The following is a 21,609-nucleotide window of genomic DNA, read 5'->3' on the forward strand; positions in this document are numbered from 1 at the left end:
ATCTTGCCATAATTAAGAAGTCATATTACTTATGTTATGTATTTTGCATTGAGCTGTTTGAGGACGACCAGTCTATCGTCAGTCTTAATAGAGTTACCCCACTCCCATCACGAAAAAAAATACATGAACATACTGAGAGCCTAGTTATATTTTTTATAATTCCTATAATAGAACCATGAGGAAATTTCATGATTGTGTCAGTGGTTCATGATGTCCACATAGCCGACTCCAGGGAGAGTCAAAATACAAAAAAACATGATTATAATATATATCCAATATATATATACATGTGTGTGTGTGTGTGTGTGTGTGTGTGTGTATCATAATGACTTTTAGTAGGTCAAATATGATTATACTGTGCAACTTAAAAAGGTTTCTTCCATTTTTTTTCCCCGTTAAAGGGTTTTTAAGGGAGTTTAAAGACAGAGGATGGTGTATTGCTGTACAGCTTGTAAAGCCCCCTGAGACAAATTTGTGATTTGTGACACTCGGCTATACAAATAAAGTTGACTTATTTTGACTTGAAAAATGCAATATTGTGAGAATTTTTATTTATTTAATTGTCACCATTTTTTAATTATATATGTATTTATTTTCTGGCGGGAATAGGTTTCCAAACAGGGAGATGAGGAAACAAAACCAAAACAAAAACAAAAAAAGGAACTTGCGTTTTCCGACAAGCGGCGGAATATTTTAGCAGACGGACCACGGACAACTAGCTAGTTAGCGGGGCCGTTGGAAACAAAACCGGACTCCACTGAAAGCAAGTTGTCATATTACCCAGTTAAACCTGGTCTGTGTTCAGTCTCTACAAAAGTCTCTCTTCAGTTTGGACTTAGTTATAATTCGGGGCAGAGACTGGGAGTTCTGCGGTGAAGATGGGAGTGCCGAAGTTTTACCGCTGGATCTCGGAGCGCTATCCGTGTCTGAGTGAAGTTGTGAAGGAACATCAGGTAGGAAACCAGAGATGTTTTAGCTTCACAGCTCAGCTAGCAGCTGGCTATCGGGGAGCTAAGTGTAGCGGGCCGTGAAGTTGTATATCACATAGCTTACCTAACTAACAGGACAGCTCTCATGTTACCACACAGGCACCTTCGTTATTTCATAACACACACAAACAACGACGGAACGGCATTCCAACACTAACTAGCTTGATATTTTGCTCCTCTTCATGTAACACATTATAACAGGTCGGAGTGACTATAACTTAGCAAATGTGTTTACCAGCCAGTAGTTTGGTCTTTGTTGGGCAGGAACATTCTGAACAACAATAAACCTCTCACAGTCAGCTAGCTGGCGTTAACTAACTATACTCTAACAAGAGCTGAATAGAGGCTTCAGCTAGTTACTGTTGTGTGGTAGTTTACAGCCGCCATACGTAACAGTTAGTTGCTTAAAATGCCATAATTATGTGGTCAACCTGCAATTTTCATCAACGGGAAATAATTTAGTTAACCTCAAATTGGTGACTTAGTTATTTAGGAACTTCAGCGGAGCAGAAGTGGACCTTTGGTGACCTAGTTTGCTGAGTAGTGGGGAAGATTATATTTCACTGTGTGAGCAGCAGTTTCATCAGCTGGACGTTGCTCAGTGTCACTGAGGTTGTGTAAGACAGTTCCGATATGTGTGTAAAGCCAATATAAACACTTTTTAATGTCATCAGCTTTAGGCTGGACAAAACTGGATATGAAAAATAAGTTTGCATGCCTCTCCCTGTTACTTAAGGTCACCCCAATCTAACAGGAACAAAATACACCAGATTAGAGCTGCAACCATTAGTCGATTCATCAATCGGTTGCCAAGTATTAAATTAATTGCCAACTATTTTGATAATCGGTTAATTGTTTTGAGTCTTTTTTTTTTTCAGAAGAAAATTGCCAAATCCTCTGATTCCAGCTGTTCAATGTGAATGTTTTGTGATTTCTTTATGTTATGGACTGTTGATTGGAACAAAACAAGACATTTGAGGCTGTTGTTTTGCGCTGTGGGAAACAGTAATAGTCATTTTTCACCATTTCCTGACATTTTATGGATCAAACAAGTAAGTGATTTAATGGAGAAAATAATCGACAGGTTAACTGATAAGGAAAATAATGATTAGTTGCAGCTGTACAACAGATAGCACTTAAATCTCCTTGTTAGAAAACCAACATGTCAATGTTACGGGAGAGTTTACAGGTTCTTTGTCTGCATCAGTGTGGAGGAACACACTGTAATGTGTTTGTTTATTAACAAAGATGAGCTTCATGGCCCCAAATTGGTCATGTCAAGGATACCCCTCTCACAGTCACACACTTATTTTGTGTATATTTTACAATTTATCACACATAGTCATTGCATTTCTTTTTGTTTGTTTTGTCTTCTCAGATTCCAGAATTTGACAATCTCTATCTGGACATGAACGGGATCATCCACCAGTGTTCCCACCCAAACGACGAGGACGTTCACTTTCGCATTTCTGAGGAAAAGATTTTTGCTGACATCTTCCACTACCTGGAGGTGCTCTTCAGGATCATCAAGCCACGCAAGGTCTTCTTCATGGCTGTGGACGGTGTGGCGCCGAGGGCAAAGATGAACCAGCAGAGAGGACGGAGATTCAGGTAGAGAGAGAGAGAGGGATGCAGGAAGGAAGAGACAAGTTTTCCCTCTGTTTGTGGATCAGATGATACCCAGGACTTTGATTACCCTTCATTAATCTTTTCTCAGACCCTTCTTGTATTCTCTTTTTGTTATCTTGGTTCATGTATAAACTGCTTAATATGAATGAGCTCCAAACACACTAGAAATAAAATGCAACATCTTCTGCTTTGGTAAAGACTGAAAAAAAAAAAAACCCAGTCTGCAGGCAGCTGCAGCTTGAGACTGATCCGCTCTCTTTCATATCTCCTCGTGTGTGTGTGTGTGTGTGTGTGTGTGTGTGTGTGTGGGTGGATGTCTGTGTGTCTAGGTCTGCCAAAGAAGCAGAGGAAAAGATTAAAAAAGCTCTGGATAAAGGAGAGGTGCTTCCCACGGAGGCTCGCTTTGACTCCAACTGTATCACTCCTGGTAGGGATGCTCTAAAGCTTTACACAAAACGAACAAGCTACAACTCACACGTTAAAACTGATAAAGGAACTATAGTGGAATGTGTATAGTGGATACTTGTTCATTCCAGGAAAGGAGAAATGGACGGTTCAATCCAGTAGCAATCGTGTTTTTTCTAATATTATATAAGAAAAAAAATCTAAATCTAATAAAAGACCAAAACCAACAACATGTAATTCCATCTCTTGGTAGTTACCAACGTCTCTAAACTATGTGTGATACTCCAAGGTCGTTCATTCCTACTGAAGACAGAAATCTCTAATAGGTCACAAATATCCTTTAGTTTCATTTATAAAGGCTCAGTCATTTCCTAAAAACTGGTAAACTTTACTATATTTAGTGGATTTGGAGGCGTTAGTCATCATTCTTATGTCTGTGAATCAGCACACGGATTCATTCCTCTTCATAAGACATTGATGTCCCTTTGTATCCTAGTATTCTACACGATGCTAACATATAATTACACATCTTTCTTCCAGGGACTGACTTCATGGCGAGACTTCAGGAGCAGCTTAAGTATTTTGTCCACAACAAGCTCTCCACTGACAGGCTGTGGCAGAATGTCAGAGTCTACCTGTCTGGTCATGAGGTGCGTGTTTGAGTTTGTGTACGGCTGATTGTGTAAAAACCGCCCGTGATTCTATGACAGGTACTTAGCGTGTGTGTGTTCTCTTCCTTTATAGACGCCAGGAGAGGGAGAACATAAGATCATGGAGTTTATTCGCTCTGAGACAGTCAAGCCGGGTCACGACCCTAACACCCGACATTGCCTGTATGGCCTGGATGCTGACCTGGTAGGGTTTGTGTATAAAACTTAAATTCGGGTGTAGATCATTATCGCTGGAAAGCTTTTTGATGCTCACACCGTCTTGTGTCGTAGATCATGTTGGGTTTGACCAGCCACGAGCCAAATTTCTCCCTGCTCAGAGAGGAGGTCCGCTTCGGAGGAAAGAAATCCCAGAAAAGGTTTCATACGCTCTCCTCTCCTCCTTCTTTATTTGATGTTTTCTCCAGCGTTATGCACATGTCTGTTCTGTCCTACTCTATTCTAAAATGCTCTTTCTCTTTTCTGAACTCTGCTCTTTTCTTTTGTTGTAGGATAACGGCTCCAGAGGAGACAACTTTCCACTTGCTTCACTTGTCTCTGATGAGGGAGTACATCGACTACGAGTTCTCTGACATCAGGGTGAGACACACACACACACATATATATATATATATATATATAATACTGAATAAACAATATAGTTAGCTGAATCATGTAAAAGCTTAGTGAAACATAGCAGAGTAAATGTTGGTATATTGTTTGGTGTCTTATTAAATACCACTTTACTACATGCAGTCTGTGTTCTGATTATGTTTCTGGATGTTTTTTTCAGAATCACATTGGTTCTGATTATGACTTGGAGCGAATAATAGACGACTGGGTTCTAATGGGCTTCCTCGTGGGAAACGATTTCATCCCTCACCTTCCTCATCTTCACATCAACCACGACGCTCTGCCGTTGCTGTATAAGACCTACATCAGCGTACTGCCCAGCCTGGGGGGTGAGAGACAAACAGACTTTTTAATTTATCTTGTTTTAATATGGAAATAATCTTGATATGAGTTTCAAAACACAGTTCACAGTGAGTTTAATTAGCGTTTTATTTTGGTTTGCCTCGGAGAAATGTTTTCCTACAATGACAGTGGGTGAAATCCAGGACTGTAGTGTGTGTGTGAAAACTGACATTTGGATATTTGACTCACCATTTCTGAACACATAACGTTAGGCATACTGAATGTCAGGATCACACAGTTTCCCCTTTCTTCCTGCTGATGCCTCATGTCTTATTGCCTGTATCCTCTTTTGTCTTCTTAAAGGCTCAGTTTTTCAGTTCCGTAGCTTATAAAAACTTTGTTAAGATTCACATACATCAGATACAAAACTGAATTGAACTTTTTTTTTTTACGTAGGTTATCTGAATGAGAACGGCCACCTCAACCTCAGAAACTTCGAGAAATACCTGGAGAAACTTTCTGAGGTGAGACAGTCAATGACCAGTTTATCTTTTATTACATAACATAATTAATAACAAAATATGCTATTGTTAGTATTGAAGATGATCATTTACTTTAAGAGCAAATAATAATAATTAGCAGATTCTTATGATATTCAATGTGCAGATTTAAACAAATTTATTACACCAAGAGTTTATGAACAGTTGTGGTTTTAGGAATTAGTTAAAACATTTTAATTTGGTTGTGCTTTTATATTTTTGCACTCTGTATGTTTTAAAATGATTAAGTTTATATAGGAAATTAGCAATATAGTTTAACAAGTCTAAACAAACAAGTATCAGTCCTAGAGCTGACATTGAGTGATCTATTTGTCAGGGCTTTTATGAGTTATGACATGGTTGCATGTATTCTGACAAGCCATCATTAGAATCTCTTATTTCTCTTCAGTTTGACCGGGAACATTTTAGTGACGTGTTTGTGGACCTGAAGTGGTTCGAGAGTAAAGTGGGTAACAAGTATCTGAATGAGGCGGCGGGACTGGCAGCAGAGAAGGAAGCTGCCAGCAAAGACACCAACAAGGAGGTACGGCTTCAATAAAATACACCCAACACCCGCTCAGTGTTTTCAGGTATAGTTTCAGTCCTCTATTAATAAATCCAATGATCTATCTTGTGTGTGTAGGATTCAGCTCTGGCAGCTCTGAGCTCATCAGACAGAGTGATGATGGGAGAAGGAAAAGGAGCAGCGGCAGAAGATGAGGAAGAAGAGGACGATATGTTTGAAACGGAGTTCAGACAGTTCAAGCGCACATACTATATGACCAAGATGGGTGTAGATGTGGTGTCTGAGTAAGTGTGTTGAAACAAACCTTAAATCTAGATCTTATATAGACAATCATAAAATGTCTGTACATCAATTTATCACTTGTAAGTGACCCTAAAATATGTTTTATTCTCATGTTTTCAGTGAGTTTCTGGCCCAGCAGGCCAAATGTTATGTGGAAGGTATCCAGTGGATTCTCCACTACTATTACCATGGTGTTCAATCCTGGAGCTGGTGAGACCATCTTTTATTATCTCTCTTATTCTCTTTGTTTCTTTTCATTCCAGCAGCCTGAAGAGGTCAGATAACTTATCACTCACAGCTCCATATATTTCTATACAGCTGAAATCAATCTTTTAAATATTGCGTATATGTCTCTCCAGGTACTACCCCTACCACTACGCTCCCTTCCTGTCTGACATCAGGAATATATCTGGGTTAAAGTTGACCTTTGACCTTGAAAAACCCTTCATGCCCTTCCAGCAGCTGTTGGCAGTCCTGCCTGCTGCCAGCATGGCGCTGCTACCTGAGAGTTACAGGGTAACACACACACACACACACACACACACATCCAAGCACACACACACTTATACACACAGGTGGATGCACAAGTTGCATATTTCATATGTTTCACATATTCTCAACATGTAGAAAACAATTTAAAAAGTAGTAAATATCAGGGCTCATGCAAGACTCACGTGTGAAGTAATAAAAATGATGTTTTGATGTTTCAGCACCTGATGACCAGTGAAAACTCACCCATTATTGAGTACTACCCTCTTGACTTTAAAACGGACCTCAATGGCAAGCAGCAGGAGTGGGAGGCTGTGGTGCTCATTCCCTTCATAGATGAGGTACACACACACACACACACACATTGGTGGAGGAAAAATAGTGCCACAGTTGAAAAAAAGCATAATTAACCTCATAATTATACAGTATGTGCTTATGTTGCATTTGTGTGCTTGTGTTATTTTAACAGAGGTGCTTGCTAGCAGCCATGGAGCCCTACAATCATAAGCTGACTAAAGAAGAGAAAGCCAGGAATTGTCACACAGAGTGTGCCGTCTACACATATGACCCTGAAATGGACTTCACATACCCCTCCAACCTGCCTCAGCTGTTCCCCGACATCGTCCACTGCCATGCCAGGTACATACACACACACACACACACACTCTCACAGCCCTGATACTGATTTAACATTAAATTGATTTATCTTTATTTATTTTTTTTTAATCTGCCAGTACAGGTTGGTTTCAGAAAATACCTTTTTTAACCGATCCCACATTTTCATCCAACACAGCCAAAGAAATTCAGCCAGGACACTCAGTCATTATGGGTATTTCACTGCAGGCTAATGGAATTGTGTTTGGTTGTTACAGGAAGGCAAACATTCCCATGGATGCCTGGCAAGTGGGGTTAGACCACATCAGCAGGCATGTGGATCACTCAGCTCTGTACTTCTGTGGCTTCCCCACCCTGCAACACATCAGACACAAGGTAGGACTGTGTGCAGGCGTGACAGTACGCCTGTGTTAGATGGCTGAGTCATTTAAACGTTAAAAAGGATCTGGTGCTTTAACTTTTATACGCTGAAGCTACACACGTCAAAGTGCAACATGAATGTTGATTTTTAAGACAAAATGTGTTGCTGTTTTGTAGGTTGTTTGGAAATATAATAAATAGAGAATGATAACAAATATATTTAATGCTCTTTCTTTCTCTTTTCTTCCCCCCTCTCTCTCTCTCTCTTAGTTTAATAAGAAGAAGAGCGGGGTGGTCGTGTTCCAGCAGAGCAGCAGAGGGGAGAACATGATGCTGGACATCCTTCCCAGTCAGGAAGGAGAGCCGGTGAGCTTTTGTTTGTGTTCCGTCACTTTGCTGTAAAAATATTTACTGCAGAATTAAAGCATGACTATGTAACTTCTGCTGAGCAGCAGCAGCAACAGCGGCCTCTGCTGCCACAAGTGGTAATTACAAGATGCTGGTGCATTTAATTCTGTTGATATCTGAGTAGTGAGGGTACTGCTATGCTCGTGGGGTCACTGTTGTGACATCCCTCGCTGTGCTTCTGGCTGATCTTATTTCTGTGATCGTCAACATCTGAACCCACAGCAGCTGTGTGCTAAAATGTGGTTGCTAACAGCTAGCGTTATACTTACTGACTTACACTATGATCCACATCATCTTCACACAACGCAGACATTACAGTCCAGTGGCTGCTAGTATAGCTGCTAATATTCCTCAATAAAAACTATTTTTAATGACTTATAATAGACAGATGTATAATGGAACTAATAGAAATTCTCACTAGTTAGTGAACTTTGTGTGGATTAATTATGAATTGAATGTAATTTGGATGAATTTGAACAGAATGAATTGTTTTTAAGAGAGTAAGCTTTTGTGTGTACTTGTCTACAGGTCTTACTAACTGCATATTTGTCTGTTACTCTGACATTTAGAACTTAAATGGTTTATATTTCTGCCTTTCACTCACACTTCCTGTCTGCCTCTTTTCTCTCTTTGTTTTTTACCTCTGTTAATCTAGGTATGCGATGACGTCGCCGCACAAGTTCTGGGGAAGTCTGTGTTCGTCAACTGGCCGCATCTAGAGGAAGCTCGCATCATTGCGGTGTCGGATGGAGAAACAAAGTGAGAACTAGTGCTGGACCTTTGCCCACAATGATGTAGTGAATGTGTCTGACGAAAGTTTTTTTTTGTTGTTCACAGGAAACTAAATGTTACTGTTGCTGCACTGTTCTGTAGTCATGCAGGTTTTGTCAGCCCATGTACTAATGATCAACGTATAAAAGTTAATGTCATCTTTTATTAGAATCAGTGATTTTATCTCAGTGGATGCTGAAATAGAGATCCTTTTTTCAATACTACCACTGGGGGGCGCCAAATTCTACACATAGTGGCAAGTGTGTGTAAGCCTGAATCAGCTGTTCCAAGTCAAATCTTTAACCATGCTTTACAGGTTTTCTCTAGAGGAACCACCGGGTGTCCAAAGACTCTATGACAGACCCTCCACTCCTCCTCCCACCAAAGTCACCCACCTGTCAGACAAGGAGCAGAAGGACTGGGTGAAAGAGGTCCAGGGAATCACTGAATTGTAAGGCTCAAATGAAATGAATGCTGAAGTATAGGTGTTATATAAACAGGATAGTTATATTGAGAAAGAGTATTGTAACACCTGAAGGTTTTGCTTTCTTGGCATTATTTATTTTGCCTAACATTATGATTGCTTTCTAAAAAAAATTTCACAGTTTCTTGAAGAGGAAAGGCATCATAGTGAACGAGACAGTGGTGGTTTTGTACGGCCAGACGCTGACGGGAAGGAAATATGTCCCCAAAGCCAACGGGGTGGTGGAGCTAGAGAAACAATGGGCCAAACAGGTCCTTCCTTTCGCCTACCAGACGGTGGTTAAGGTACATGCATACGAATACAAGAAGGAATACACTGATAAAACTCACAGAATCACATAAACTAAGCACCATGAAGGCAGTGTGTGTTAAAACTGAAAAACACTTTGGCTAAGGTTCATAGGATTGTTTGTTTATCACAGATCAGTCAGTCATCAGTAGAATTCATTTTTTCATGTAATATTAAAGTTCTGTTATTGTGACACTACTGATACAGATGCACAGAGACGTCAGAGCTTATTTTGTCAACTGATAATCCTAATAATCCACTCTTTTATCACCTTTCTTACCCACTCACTCTTAAACTCCGCATCTCCCTTGATCTCTACAGGACATCAAGGCCTTTTACTCGTCCTTGACCTGCTTCAAGAGCTTAGACGAGCTCTTTCCTCAAGCAACCACCGTCTTCATGGTGGGGAACCCGTACTACGGCGCCATGGGAGAGGTATGTTATCAGTCCTCTGCTTCTCAAGTTCTCCGACTAAGGATAACATCAAAAGTGTCTCCTCTTCTAACTCCCCATCACTTTTTTCAAACATTCTGAACAGGTGCAAGATTCCAGCGACGTCATTAAAGACGGCCGGATACGCGTGGTCTTCAACGTGCCACACGAGCCGCAGCTGGAGCCTTTAATCCAGAACCAGCATGTAAGACACACACACACACTAACACTCATTCAATTGAGAAGTCATGTTGATTCTGAGAGTATTTTCCATCCTCACCCATTTGTCTTTCATGCGTGTATGTCTGTGTGTATTTGTAGAAATACTGTGTGAAGTACAGTCCCGGATACGTTCTGGCGTCTCGCCTCGGCATCACCAGCTACCTCGTCTCCCGCTTCTCAGGAAGCATCTTCATCGGCAGAGGATCTAAGAAGAAGTGAGTGTTATGACACCTTTCAGAATGGTGTTTTTTGTGGTGCATTCAAAGGTTTTGTTTGTTCCCGCTTTTTCTTTCTCTGTACCAATGTTTTCTGCTTCGCTGCCTCCAGTCCCTGTGGTGAGCAAAGAGCTAACGTCGGCCTGAACCTGAAGTTCAACAAGAAGAACGAAGAGGTTCCCGGATACACCAAGAGAACTGAGAAGGAGTGGCTCTACTCTGCTGCTGTGGAGGAACTGCTAGCTGAATACCTGGACAGGTAAGTACAATCAAAAAAAACCCCCAGTGTAGTCATTGGAACGATTTGTACTGGAATGTGTGAAATTCTCTCCTTTGAACTTGTAAAGAAGCGTATTCATGAGAAAAAGCATAGTTTTTGATGGTGTTTTTTTTATGCTGTCATAGATTTTCCGAGGTATTCAACACAGTGTCCAGAAACAGTCATGATGATGTTTTCTATGAGGATGATATCTGGCCAGGAGAGGACCAGAATGGGTAAAACACACACACACAAACCAATGCATACTTTGTACAATAGGTGCTGTCTCTTGTTGGAAACAGTTGACACTATGTAATCTCAAATTTATGATGAAAAATGAAAAAGCGAAGAACTGAGGCCTCCGTTGTAAATTATCCCCGATAAAAAGTTTTGACAAATTTTGACACGCACCCAAAAATTCTTAACTTCCAAAAAGTCTGCAACCCAAAAACATCACAGACGAAGATGTATTAAATGAAGAACTTCTTTTAGATGCATTTCTTCTACATTCAAATCTCCAAGGAATTCAGAGTTCATTTTTAAATTGATGTTAAATGACTTGATGGATGTCCACACAGGGCTGAGAAGGTGTCTGAAATCACCTCGTGGTTGAAAAGCCATCCAGTCAGCTCCATCAGCAGGGCGTCATGTGACCTGCAGGTGCTGGACTCCGCCATCGTGGAGAGGATCGAGGAGGCGGTGGAGAAGTCCAAGGTGACTCTGACACACACACACACACACACACACACACACAGCTTCTAAAAATGTGTTTGTTCTGTTAGAAATAGTCTGTTTCTGTTGTCCTGCTGCCCCACCACCATACACACAGCTCTGTCCTTACACTGTGTTTCTTTGTCGCACCCTCCACCATCATTCTCTCAGGTGAAGAAGAGCACCAAGAAGGTCCGTGTGACTGTCAAGCCTCACCTCCTCTTCAGGGTAAGTACATTTCGCCTGCATCAGTCTGAGTCTTACTTTAGGTTAAAGCAAATATAAAGCTAGATTTCCTGGTGACATGCTGTAAAATTCCACCTCACAGAGTCTGTTCACACAAACATGTTTTCTCACTTGCCTTTACTGATATCAAACCACCCAGAGAGTTTGGGTTTTATTTGCTCAGGTTTGAAATATCTGTCTCTGATGTTTCAGCCACCTATTCATTGGAGGTAAATGTGTTTTTCATTTGTTGTGCTCACAACATCGAAATATTGCATTCTTGTTTCAGTGCACATTTTATTTTAATCTCATGCCCAGAAAGAAGTGAATCAGATTTGGTTGAGACTGCCATTAGATGTTCTATATCCAGGCTTCTAATAAAGTTTCTCGAAAATTTCAAAAGAAGAATGAAAGAAATTGATACATTCTAGTTTGGAAATGACACATAATGGTTTTAAAAAGCCTGGAAAAATTATAGCAAAGCCTGTCAATATGACTTTTAGCTAATTATATTAAAATGATTATCTAACAAGTATTAAAGAGAGACTCCACAGCCATTTCTGACCTCAATGTCACTTCTCAGAAATGACAAAGTGTAGGCTTTGTTTACCAGATTTGATCCGGTTTATGTTTGGAAAGTATTAAACACGTGTGTGTGTGTGTGTGTGTGTGTGTGTGTGTGTGTGTGTGTGTGTGTGTGTGTTTGTGTGTAGCCCTTGGAGCAGCAGCAGGGTGTGGTCCCAGACCCCGATGCCGAGTATCGCCTGTTTGACAGAGTCATTAATGTTAGGGAGAGCTTCACCGTCCCGCTGGGACTCAGAGGAACTATTATCGGCATCAAAGGAGGTGAAGACACACACTTTCTTACACTCATGTCTTCATATAGTTTAAGGATTCTACTAAAGCTTCAATAGTTTTCAAGGGTGAAATGCAGGTGTGTGATATAAAGAAGAAAACCGTTAATATTGTGTCTGTGTTTGTGTCTTCAGCTGAGCGCGAGGCAGAGGTTCTCTATGAGGTGCTTTTTGATGAGGAATTTGCTGGAGGTCTCAACATCAGGTAATTAATACTGCAGTGCACTAATCTGCTGTATGATAAGTGATGTTTCAGTAATCCTGCAGTCAAATCCTGCTTAGAAAAGAAAAGAAAACAAACCCTTACGGTATAAAAAACAAAAGCTAGTCAGCTATTGGCTAATCGGCAAATATTTCCAAGACAAACAGCTGCTCAGAATTACACCCGTTCCATTGATCAATTCAAACTCTCCCACATTTCTGATCAGACGTGTGACTGTGGTACTGCATGTCTGTGTCTGTTTACGTCCTCAGGTGTACGTCACTTCGCGGTTACCGCCTCCCTCCCTGCGCTCTCATCAACCTCTCCCACGGCGCCCGAGTGGATCACACCTCCCACAAACTCACCGCCATCGTCAAACCTCAGCCTGCCGCGGCCGGCAACTTCAACTCACAACGCCAGCTGGCGGGCCTCAACCACTCTCCGCGCTCACCGTTCATACCCACACAAGTAAGACGCAACACAGCACTTTTGTGTTTTTTTTTTTCTCCCCCCTGTTTGAATTGACCTAATATCGCTTTGTCTCTCTCTTCCACCTCTTTACCTCATATCTGTAGCATAACAACAAACACAACGCAGTGAAAGCAGCGTCCCAAGGCAACAGGAACTCTCCCTCGAAGGGTCCCATCCAGAAACAACAGGGGAAGGTAAGCAGGGTCATTTGTATTTAGCCTCCCTCTCACTTCTATTCCTTTATAAATGTACACTGTATGTATTCCAGTATGCGGAGCATGTGCATGAAATGACAGCTGTGGTGAGACAGCACTGCTCACTGCCTCTATTTCCTGTCTCTCTCTCCGCTCCTCCTTCCAGAGTAAAGACGAGTACAGTAACGTGTGGCAGTCTCTGCAGAACTCAGGCCCTCCTCACAAACCTCCTGCTCATTGGCAAAATAATGTAAGTGTTTGTGTGTGTGTGTGTGTGTGTGTGTGTGTGTGTTTAATGAAGGAGAAAAGGGCCTTTCATGGCTTGATACACATTTTCAGATTCACACTGCAGATATGTACTTAATGTAGTATTTGTTTGTACTTTGCAGGCCTCGGTCGGTGGAATCAGACTGCTGAAGAAAAATGAAGACGCCAACTCCTTATTGCCCACACAGAACACAGCCAATAAGGTACACACACACTTCCTTTTTTCTTTCTTTAATCTCCTTGTTTTTACATCTCTGTGTGATTATTAGTGCTGTAGAGGGACGGTACAAAGTTTTAAATCATTCAGAAGGTTTGATTTCTCATATTCACTCTGCTGTCTCTTCTCACATTTCTCTCTCTTAGGCCACCACTGAGTTTGAGGACCTGATAGCCAGTCTCAAGATCTCCAAGGGAAGCGAGCAGACCCCATCTTCTGCTGCCCCCTCACAAGCACCCCCCAGCCAATCAGATGGGCCGTTGTCCCCACAGTCCTTTGCCATGGTGAGTATCAAAGGCACCGATTGGATGAAAAGTTTTCCCATTTCCCAAAATACCTGCTAACTTCTATCAGTATTTGTCCTGCACACATGTATTTACAGTTATCTTATTTTTGTCAAGGATAATTGAATTGAGATTGTGTGTGTTTGCTGTTGTAGAAGGGAACCCTGATGTTAAAGGAGATGCTGAAGATTGACGGTGCTGGAACAGGAAGTCCCTCCTCCCAGGAGATGGCTAACTCTGCGTCCTCCGGAGGACAGCAGCAGAACAGGAGACGATCGTCCAAAAAACTAGGTAACTAACTGTTGATTACTACATTACAGGAAAATGTACTGACTCTGCAACCAGATTCAGTAGCTAAAATTGGCAAACTGAGAAATTGCTGTCCAGAATGACAAAATACACTGAGAAGAAAGCAGTTGAATCTACTCGTAGACTGACTCACAAACAGCGTTCCACTCTGAACCACGTTTTCTCATGTTCTTCTCCCTCCAGCGGCAAACATGAACGCCCCCCACGGAGACCCAGCCGCACTAGCCTCTCCCGCGTCCGCCACCTCGGCCAACCTCCCCAACGCCATGCTGACCAGTAAGGTGTCAGAGCTGGCGTGCGTGTGCGTGGGGTTGGGCATGGCACCACCCGAGTTCAGCTACATACGGAACAGACAGGTAACGCTGCGCACCGCGTGTTCGACTCACATCTTAACACGTCTTGCACTTTGTGTCATGTTCATGATCTTTTCAAACGTTGTTCTCTCTGTGTGTGTGTGTGTGTGTGTGTGTGTGTGTGCAGGGTCTGGTGGTGTGTCAGGTCAAGCTGTCCAACGGGTTGATGGTTCACGGTCCACAGTGTCAGTCAGAAAACGATGCCAAGGAGAAAGCTGCCTTCTTTGCCTTACAAAGACTGGTACAACACACACACACACACTTGTGTTGATGTGTGAATGTGTGCATGAGAGCGTGACATGACTACTAAGTTGTTCTTTAGAAGCAGCCCACAGTATGTGATGCTTTTATTTGAAACATTCAGTGTCCAGAATACAGAAAAAAAAGACCATTTTAAATGTTCAAACAGCACCCAGTAAATCAAAGGTTTGATTTATCTACGTTTTCATATCAGGATATCCAGTTTTCTGGAAATGTAATTTGTAAGTGATGGTTCATTCTCGATAGTGTCTCATAAACCAGAACGAAGACTCAGAGTAGAATTTTTTTGCACCTATTTTTGGACCCAACAAAAGCAGAATTTCTGTTTGTTCCTGACATGTTCAGACAGTTTGGAATGCAGAATTTTTCATATTTTTGTAACTGTCTTTTGATGAAATACTGTTGCGAGGCCATCTGCCATTCAAAGAAAGAAAGTTCAAGTTAAGAGAGTTTCCTTTTCACTCGACAAATGAGAAGAAACAGGCTGATATCCTGTATGTGATAATTCTGGATTACATCAGGTTACTTTAATATCTGGCAAAAAAAACAATGCTTGTTTGTCCAAATAGTGCGATATTTTAAATATGCATGAAAATATCAGAAGTGTTGTTGATCTCCAGTTAAAGTTTTTCTGTCTGTGTCCTCTTGTTTATCTGTAGAACTCAGTGGGCTCAGGCTTCCCCCTCCCACCCCCTCTGTACCCTGGAATGGGCCAGATACGACCTCCACCCATGGGAGCCATGACCCCTGTCTTCAACCAATCAAGTCAGTCTCCCCCTGCTTTCCAGTTCATGTTAGATGCATGTGTTTCTGAGGCTGTGATAGATGGCTATGATCAAAGATTGTATATTAACAATGGATCACAGACTACAAATCTTTTTTCTTTCTGTCTTACTTCATCTCTCTGTTCTCTGCACTCGTTTGTTTTTATGCCTCTGCGCTGGCGACAGTCATGACCGGAGGCACAATGTTTTGGGGTTGTCCGTCCTAGTCTTGTGAACAAGATATCTGATGGAATTCCTTCAAATTTGGCACAAACGTCCACTTAGACTCAAAGATGAACTGATTATATTTTGGTGGTCAAAGGTCACTGTGACCTCATAAAACAGGTTTTTGGCCATAAATCAAGAATTCATACACTAATTATGACAAAGTTTCACACAAATGTCTAATAGGATAAAATGATGAAGTGATGACATTTTATATCCAAAAGGCCAAAGGTCAACTTCACTGTGACATCATAATGTTCTGCAAAAACACTTTTCTGACCATTATTCAACCATAACTCAGGAACAGAAGGGGAGATTGTGACCATATTTCACATTTGGTCAGATACTGAATTGGTGACACTAATCTCGGGTGCTCACCTTGAAACTGTGGTGATTTAATTAAATTCTTTCAAAGTCTTCACTACAAATATTATGAGTCTGGACAGACATGGATGCAACTTGACTTGGAGGCGGTGACGTACAACCATGAGGCGGTATTTCTAGTTAGTTGGTCTTTTTTCCGTCTCATAAGTAAGGAGACTGGCTCATAGGCTCATATAAATAAATGAACTGTAGCTTTTCAATAAGCAGTTTTCTCATCCGTCCAATCGTTTCTGCAGGTGGCTTGCTGTTGCCCCCCCAAGGTTACCCTGCTCCTCTATGGGGAATGGCTCTGCCTCCCCACCACCACCAGAGCCAACCGTTCTACGGAGCTACAGGAACCTTCCCTGGTGCTGCTCGCCCCCAGCCTGCAACATCACTACCCATCGGCTCACACAACCAGTTCATCCCGTTACAGGTCAACACACACACACACACACAATTCAGACATAAGAATGAATAATTGTTGCTCCTTGTCTGGTGTTTTTTCTTCCTTTCTGTTGTTTTATTATAAATCAGTCACAGTAACCAGGTGTTTCTTTATCTTTGGACATGGACAGGTGACTAAGAAGCGGGTCTCGGCCAACAAGAAGAACCAAGAGACTCGAGAGTTCTACAGCGCCGCCCATACCGTCGCCAGGAACCAATCACAGAAAGCCCAAAATCAGCCCTCTGGCCAATCAGACCAGCCGCACCAACACGCCGCCAACAGCAACCCCTCTTCGTCCAGTCCAACCCCAGCAGATGCCGTGCCCATGACCCCTCCTCGGCAAAACCCCCCATCAACAGGCCACACCCCCGGCTCCGCCTCCAAGAGGAAGCACAGGAAGCTGGCTGTCAACTTTGAGGCGGCTAAAGTCTCCGAGTGATGCGCTGCTGTGTGTGTGTGTGCGTGTGTGTGTGTGTGAGAGAGAGAGAGAGAGAGAGAGAGAGATAGGCGCTGCTGTATTGAGGCCTAACTCAGCATCTCTGATCAAAACCTCTTCATTGTGGAACTTTTTCACGCAACATTTCAGTGCAGACAGCAGCTTCAGCTTTTACTAATAGCAACATTTTTCCCATTTTCATTTCGTCATCCGCCTCACGTCACAGATGAAACATAGCATCCCCTCTTCATCATCACCTCTTCACTTTACATCAGTTATTCTAGCGTAATCATCTTGTGGCTGTAGTTTCTTTAAGTCAGAATATATATTTCAAGGTGCACATGTTCATCCAACTCATGCTGCTAAGTTTGCTACATAAAGTGAAACGCTGCCATAAAAGTGCAACATTTTCATGAAGAAGGAAGGAAACATACTTTTATTACTACTTTTATTTTGGTAGCTCCGGCTATTAGTTCTATCAGCTGTGTAAAGATTGCAAGTAATTGCTAAGATGGCAGAATAGGGGAACACTGGAGGGAAAAAATAGCTCCAACAGGGTAACCAACAGGATTGGTCAGCTGATCAGACACGTTGTAAACAAACCTCAAGGTCAGTCGGATGAATTTGTACTTTCCGCTTCACTCTGGCGACTCGTCGTAGTCGAGGTTTTGGTCTGTCTACGACGACTGATGTGGAGCTCAAAGACAGCCTGCAGCAAAATTTTAACAATACAGATATTGTTCAAATTTATAGGAACAAATTCTCACATCTACAAACCAACCAATCAGAATACAGCATTCGAAATATGAGTAAAGTAAACGCACACAGCCTCGAATCGGTATCATACTGACACTGAGTTTATTCGCGGTGTGACGTGCAATAAACTTCCACTATTGTTGTGGCGCAGTCTAAAGGCGTCTTAAGTGTGCTGCGTACAGAAGATCTAATGAAGCGAAACACTGCCTTAAAAGTGCATCGTCTTAATGAAATATGCACTTTAGTGAATATTCTATTGAGAAACAATAACTGCTCACCAGCGCCAGCATGTTGAAAACATAAGGGTGGATTTTTTTTTTTTTTTTTTTTTTTTATAAAAACAACAACTTGAGTACAAAAACCTGTATTGTCTGAGTCATATGTACAGTATTTCACATCAGGCTGTTTGTGTGTTAATACAGGCTATAAAATTGGCGATGAATGTGCTCAGTGTTATTTGATTATTTTTTTTTAGTCTTTCCAGCCTCCCATGTCAGTCTCAGCTCTGCCTCAACACCTCTTTCAAATGTTGCCTTCTGTATCTACAGCTGAGGGACCTCAGAGTTTTCACACTGACTGTAGGTGCTCGCGTCATGGCAACACACACACTGAGAACAGAGATACCGGTAAGCGCTAATCGTTTTGCTCCCGGTCACTCTGTAAATAGTGTTCGGTAAAAGCTCTGATGGAATGCGGATCTTTGGTCTCAGGAACATGTAGCCGTGATAGAAGTCCTCATCATACTTTAGTCTCAGACTCGCTCTGCAGTGGCAACTTCTGCCTGCTTTTCCTCTCAACGCTCACAGACATACTTCGTTCATTTACATGCACGTATTTTAGAAGACTGGTTTGCATGCACGGGGAGGAGGGGAGGGGGAGGGGGGGTGTTGGTGTATTTATAATGCTTAAAATTGGCTTTCTATCATGGCTTCACTGATCAGAGCATGAAGCATTACAGCTGTTCATGCATCAGCTCAGTCAGGTTTGGATCAGCGGTGTTAACGCGGCCAACATTAATTAACTGTTGTAATGTTTTGTGATAGTTTTTTCCCCCACTAAGTAGATTTTCACAGCCTTTTTTTTTTTCCTTCAGTGACTTTTGACAACTAGCTGCATTTTTATACTTTTTTATGGTTTAACAGCACCCCCAAAGTAAAAGGTTTCGGGGTTAATTTCAACAGGTTATTATATATTTTCCACTGCAGAGCTGCTTTTACACCAGCATGTGAACCAGAGTCAGATTCCACCTGCAGTGACTAGTTTTACAATCGCCTTTGATTTGTCCTTTTTATTTTTATTTTTTTTTATAAACCGGACCTTGTGAAGAAGTCCTTTCATTTTAATGTTGCTAAATGTCTAGAATCTGTCCGAATCTGTGTTGAGTTTTGTCGGAGTCCAGAAACACTTTCCTACACTGCCAGATTCAGAGTTTCCAAAAGCATCTTGATTATAGCTGATACATGAGGCTGAATTTACACAGATGCAAAAAAATTCAAATTTTGCCTTTTTTTTGTGTCTGTTCTCCTCTGTAGTTATTTCCCATCCATGTATATTTTTAGGCTACAAAGATTCACATTTTCTTCTTGTAAATATATAGAAACTCACTCGACTTATTAAGTAGAATTTTTTTGTAAATGAAAACCGACAATTTCGATTTTATTAAATGCAGAGTTTCTTCACCGATGAAAGTTTCTGATTAGTGACCAATGTCAAAAATATAGTTTTGTCTGTGTGTCGACAGTTTTAATTTAATGTGACAGTTGTGTGTGTATATGTATCATGTTGTCATGGCGGTCCTCAGAGGTGTGTGTGTGTGACTTGGGATCATCCACACACAGATAAGTGAAATGAATCAGTTGCTATCAGACACATACATGTGTCGTCCCATGAAGGGCGGAAATGATTCATTTTTGTATCTGTGTAAATGCAGCCAAAGAGCATCGTAAGTTTAATACAAAACAAGACAGTGTCAATGATGATTAACTTAATGGCACAGATGCATTCAAAACATTTTCTTCAAGTGTCAATTAAATTAGACGCATCAAGTCTGTGAGATGCTTTTGGGAAGGTTCCAGCAGGTCTTGGTGAGCGCTTTTCTAAAGCTGTGCGGCTATTTAAAATCCCGGCCTTTATTATTATACAGCTTTATACACCTGGACATATTTAGCCAAGCACACATGCGTACAAAATCTGTCCATTTTAAAGATTTCTTTTCCTTTACGAACTATGGATTTTATCAATACCCTTTTTATAGACAGTCTTGGGGTTTTTTCTAAGCAAGCAGAATAATAATATTGTTTCAATAATGTTTGTGGTGAAGCTACAGTGATGGAAGCAGCTGTAGCGACAAGTAAAGTGTATTTACTTTGTCCTTGTTTTGAGGGACACCGACCTATAGTATGTTTTCAATGTTTTTGTCTTTTTTTTTTTTTTTTTTTTTTAAGGCTGATATCCTTACGCCAAACCCTGGGACTGAAGTCTATAAGGCTCTGGTGCAATAAGGGGAGGTTTTAAAAAAAAATGTGGAAATTGAAGCACACCTGTTGTATATCTGTTTTTTTTGTTTGTTGTTTTTTTTTTTTTTTTGCATATTAAAAGACGTAGAGAATTCTCAATATGAAGAGATAATGACTTGCTGTTTTGATTCAGGAATGTGCTGTACATATCCAATGATTAAAGTGACTTTTTGTTACAACATGCCTGCTTCTATTTCACATGAGGAAATCACTTTTTTTTCAGATTTTTCTTTTTAAATTTCAGTGTTTTTTGAAGCCAAGAGCTGCCGTTAAAAACAAAATAAGAACGGGGTCTATCTTAAAACATTACTCAAATGCTCACATGTACATAGAAGGTTACCAGTTGCTGAAAGACTTTCTCTTTATTCTGGGCGTGAAGCCATTCCTTCCTAACATGAATCCACTCTCCTCTTCGGGTTGAAAAATGCATTCATTTGACTCCATGCAACGTGGACCAGAGAGATTAGAACAACCAATAACTCTTGATGCACATATGAGTATTATTAAGATTATTAAAACAGACTTAAAATAATCTTAATCTATATTTAAATCTTCTGCCAAAAATGAGATGATATTGCACCTCTCCTTTGCATAACCTTCCCATAACCTCAGCTACCAATGCTACAACCTGAAATATTAAAACCCTGATGATATATGGCGTGTTTATACTCATGCACACCCTATGTTCATTGATGGATTTTTCATTGGTTAAATCCATGATTACAGTGGCCAATAAGGAGAAAGCACATACAAAAGCAAAGGAAATGCACTCAAAATCCAAAAATGCTACAAACTGTAAAACACTTTGAAATACCGAAACACAAAATTGAAATTTGTAGTTACATATACAATACAATACATTTGTTAGTGTTGCATTTCTGTTTGTGCTTAAATTTTTATATGTGTTCTACAATTTCTCGCATTTTTTAAAAATTTGGAGCACATTTCCTTAATATTTGGGCTTTTGCTTTTGTATGCGTTTTGTCCTTTGGAGGCCACCATAGTTGCAAAAAAAAATCAGATTAATAAAATTTAATAAAGTGCTGCAATTAACTTTTGGACAATCAGCATGTCTTCATCAGAGACTGAGTTACATCATGTCTGTTGAGACACTAGTTTGAGCTCCAAATTGGTTAATGATCCTAGAAAATATCAGATTTCACGCTACAAAAACATCTGATTTGATTAGAAGACCTTGTAGTTCAACAAACTCTGCAGACTGTGTGTCTCTTAGAGTGAAGACCACGCTGTAGCTGTTAGCGAGATTTCAGTCTGTAA

At 40.9% G+C, this 21,609-nt stretch overlaps 1 protein-coding gene across 1 annotated transcript; it reads left to right on the forward strand.

Annotated features, from left to right (window-relative positions):
* The first annotated feature begins 712 nt into the window (after window positions 1-712).
* Window positions 713-20,412, forward strand: xrn1 (5'-3' exoribonuclease 1). Its single transcript, XM_067604971.1, has 40 exons — window positions 713-953; window positions 2,368-2,600; window positions 2,948-3,045; window positions 3,564-3,673; window positions 3,768-3,878; window positions 3,965-4,050; window positions 4,183-4,270; window positions 4,464-4,632; window positions 5,042-5,109; window positions 5,534-5,668; window positions 5,768-5,934; window positions 6,053-6,142; window positions 6,292-6,448; window positions 6,643-6,762; window positions 6,891-7,060; window positions 7,294-7,411; window positions 7,667-7,762; window positions 8,460-8,563; window positions 8,892-9,026; window positions 9,181-9,343; window positions 9,669-9,782; window positions 9,886-9,984; window positions 10,101-10,216; window positions 10,329-10,475; window positions 10,622-10,711; window positions 11,054-11,189; window positions 11,358-11,414; window positions 12,125-12,257; window positions 12,401-12,470; window positions 12,740-12,935; window positions 13,043-13,132; window positions 13,299-13,382; window positions 13,522-13,602; window positions 13,763-13,900; window positions 14,056-14,191; window positions 14,393-14,565; window positions 14,690-14,803; window positions 15,483-15,588; window positions 16,433-16,611; window positions 16,754-20,412. Exons 1-40 carry the CDS (start codon window positions 879-881, stop codon window positions 17,060-17,062), a joined length of 5,061 nt encoding a protein of 1,686 aa, XP_067461072.1. The 5' UTR covers window positions 713-878; the 3' UTR covers window positions 17,063-20,412.
* The last annotated feature ends 1,197 nt before the right edge of the window (window positions 20,413-21,609 follow it).

The sequence above is a fragment of the Thunnus thynnus genome, chromosome 12 (assembly GCF_963924715.1).
Source record: "Thunnus thynnus chromosome 12, fThuThy2.1, whole genome shotgun sequence".
In the NCBI taxonomy this organism is placed as follows: Eukaryota; Metazoa; Chordata; class Actinopteri; order Scombriformes; family Scombridae; genus Thunnus; species Thunnus thynnus.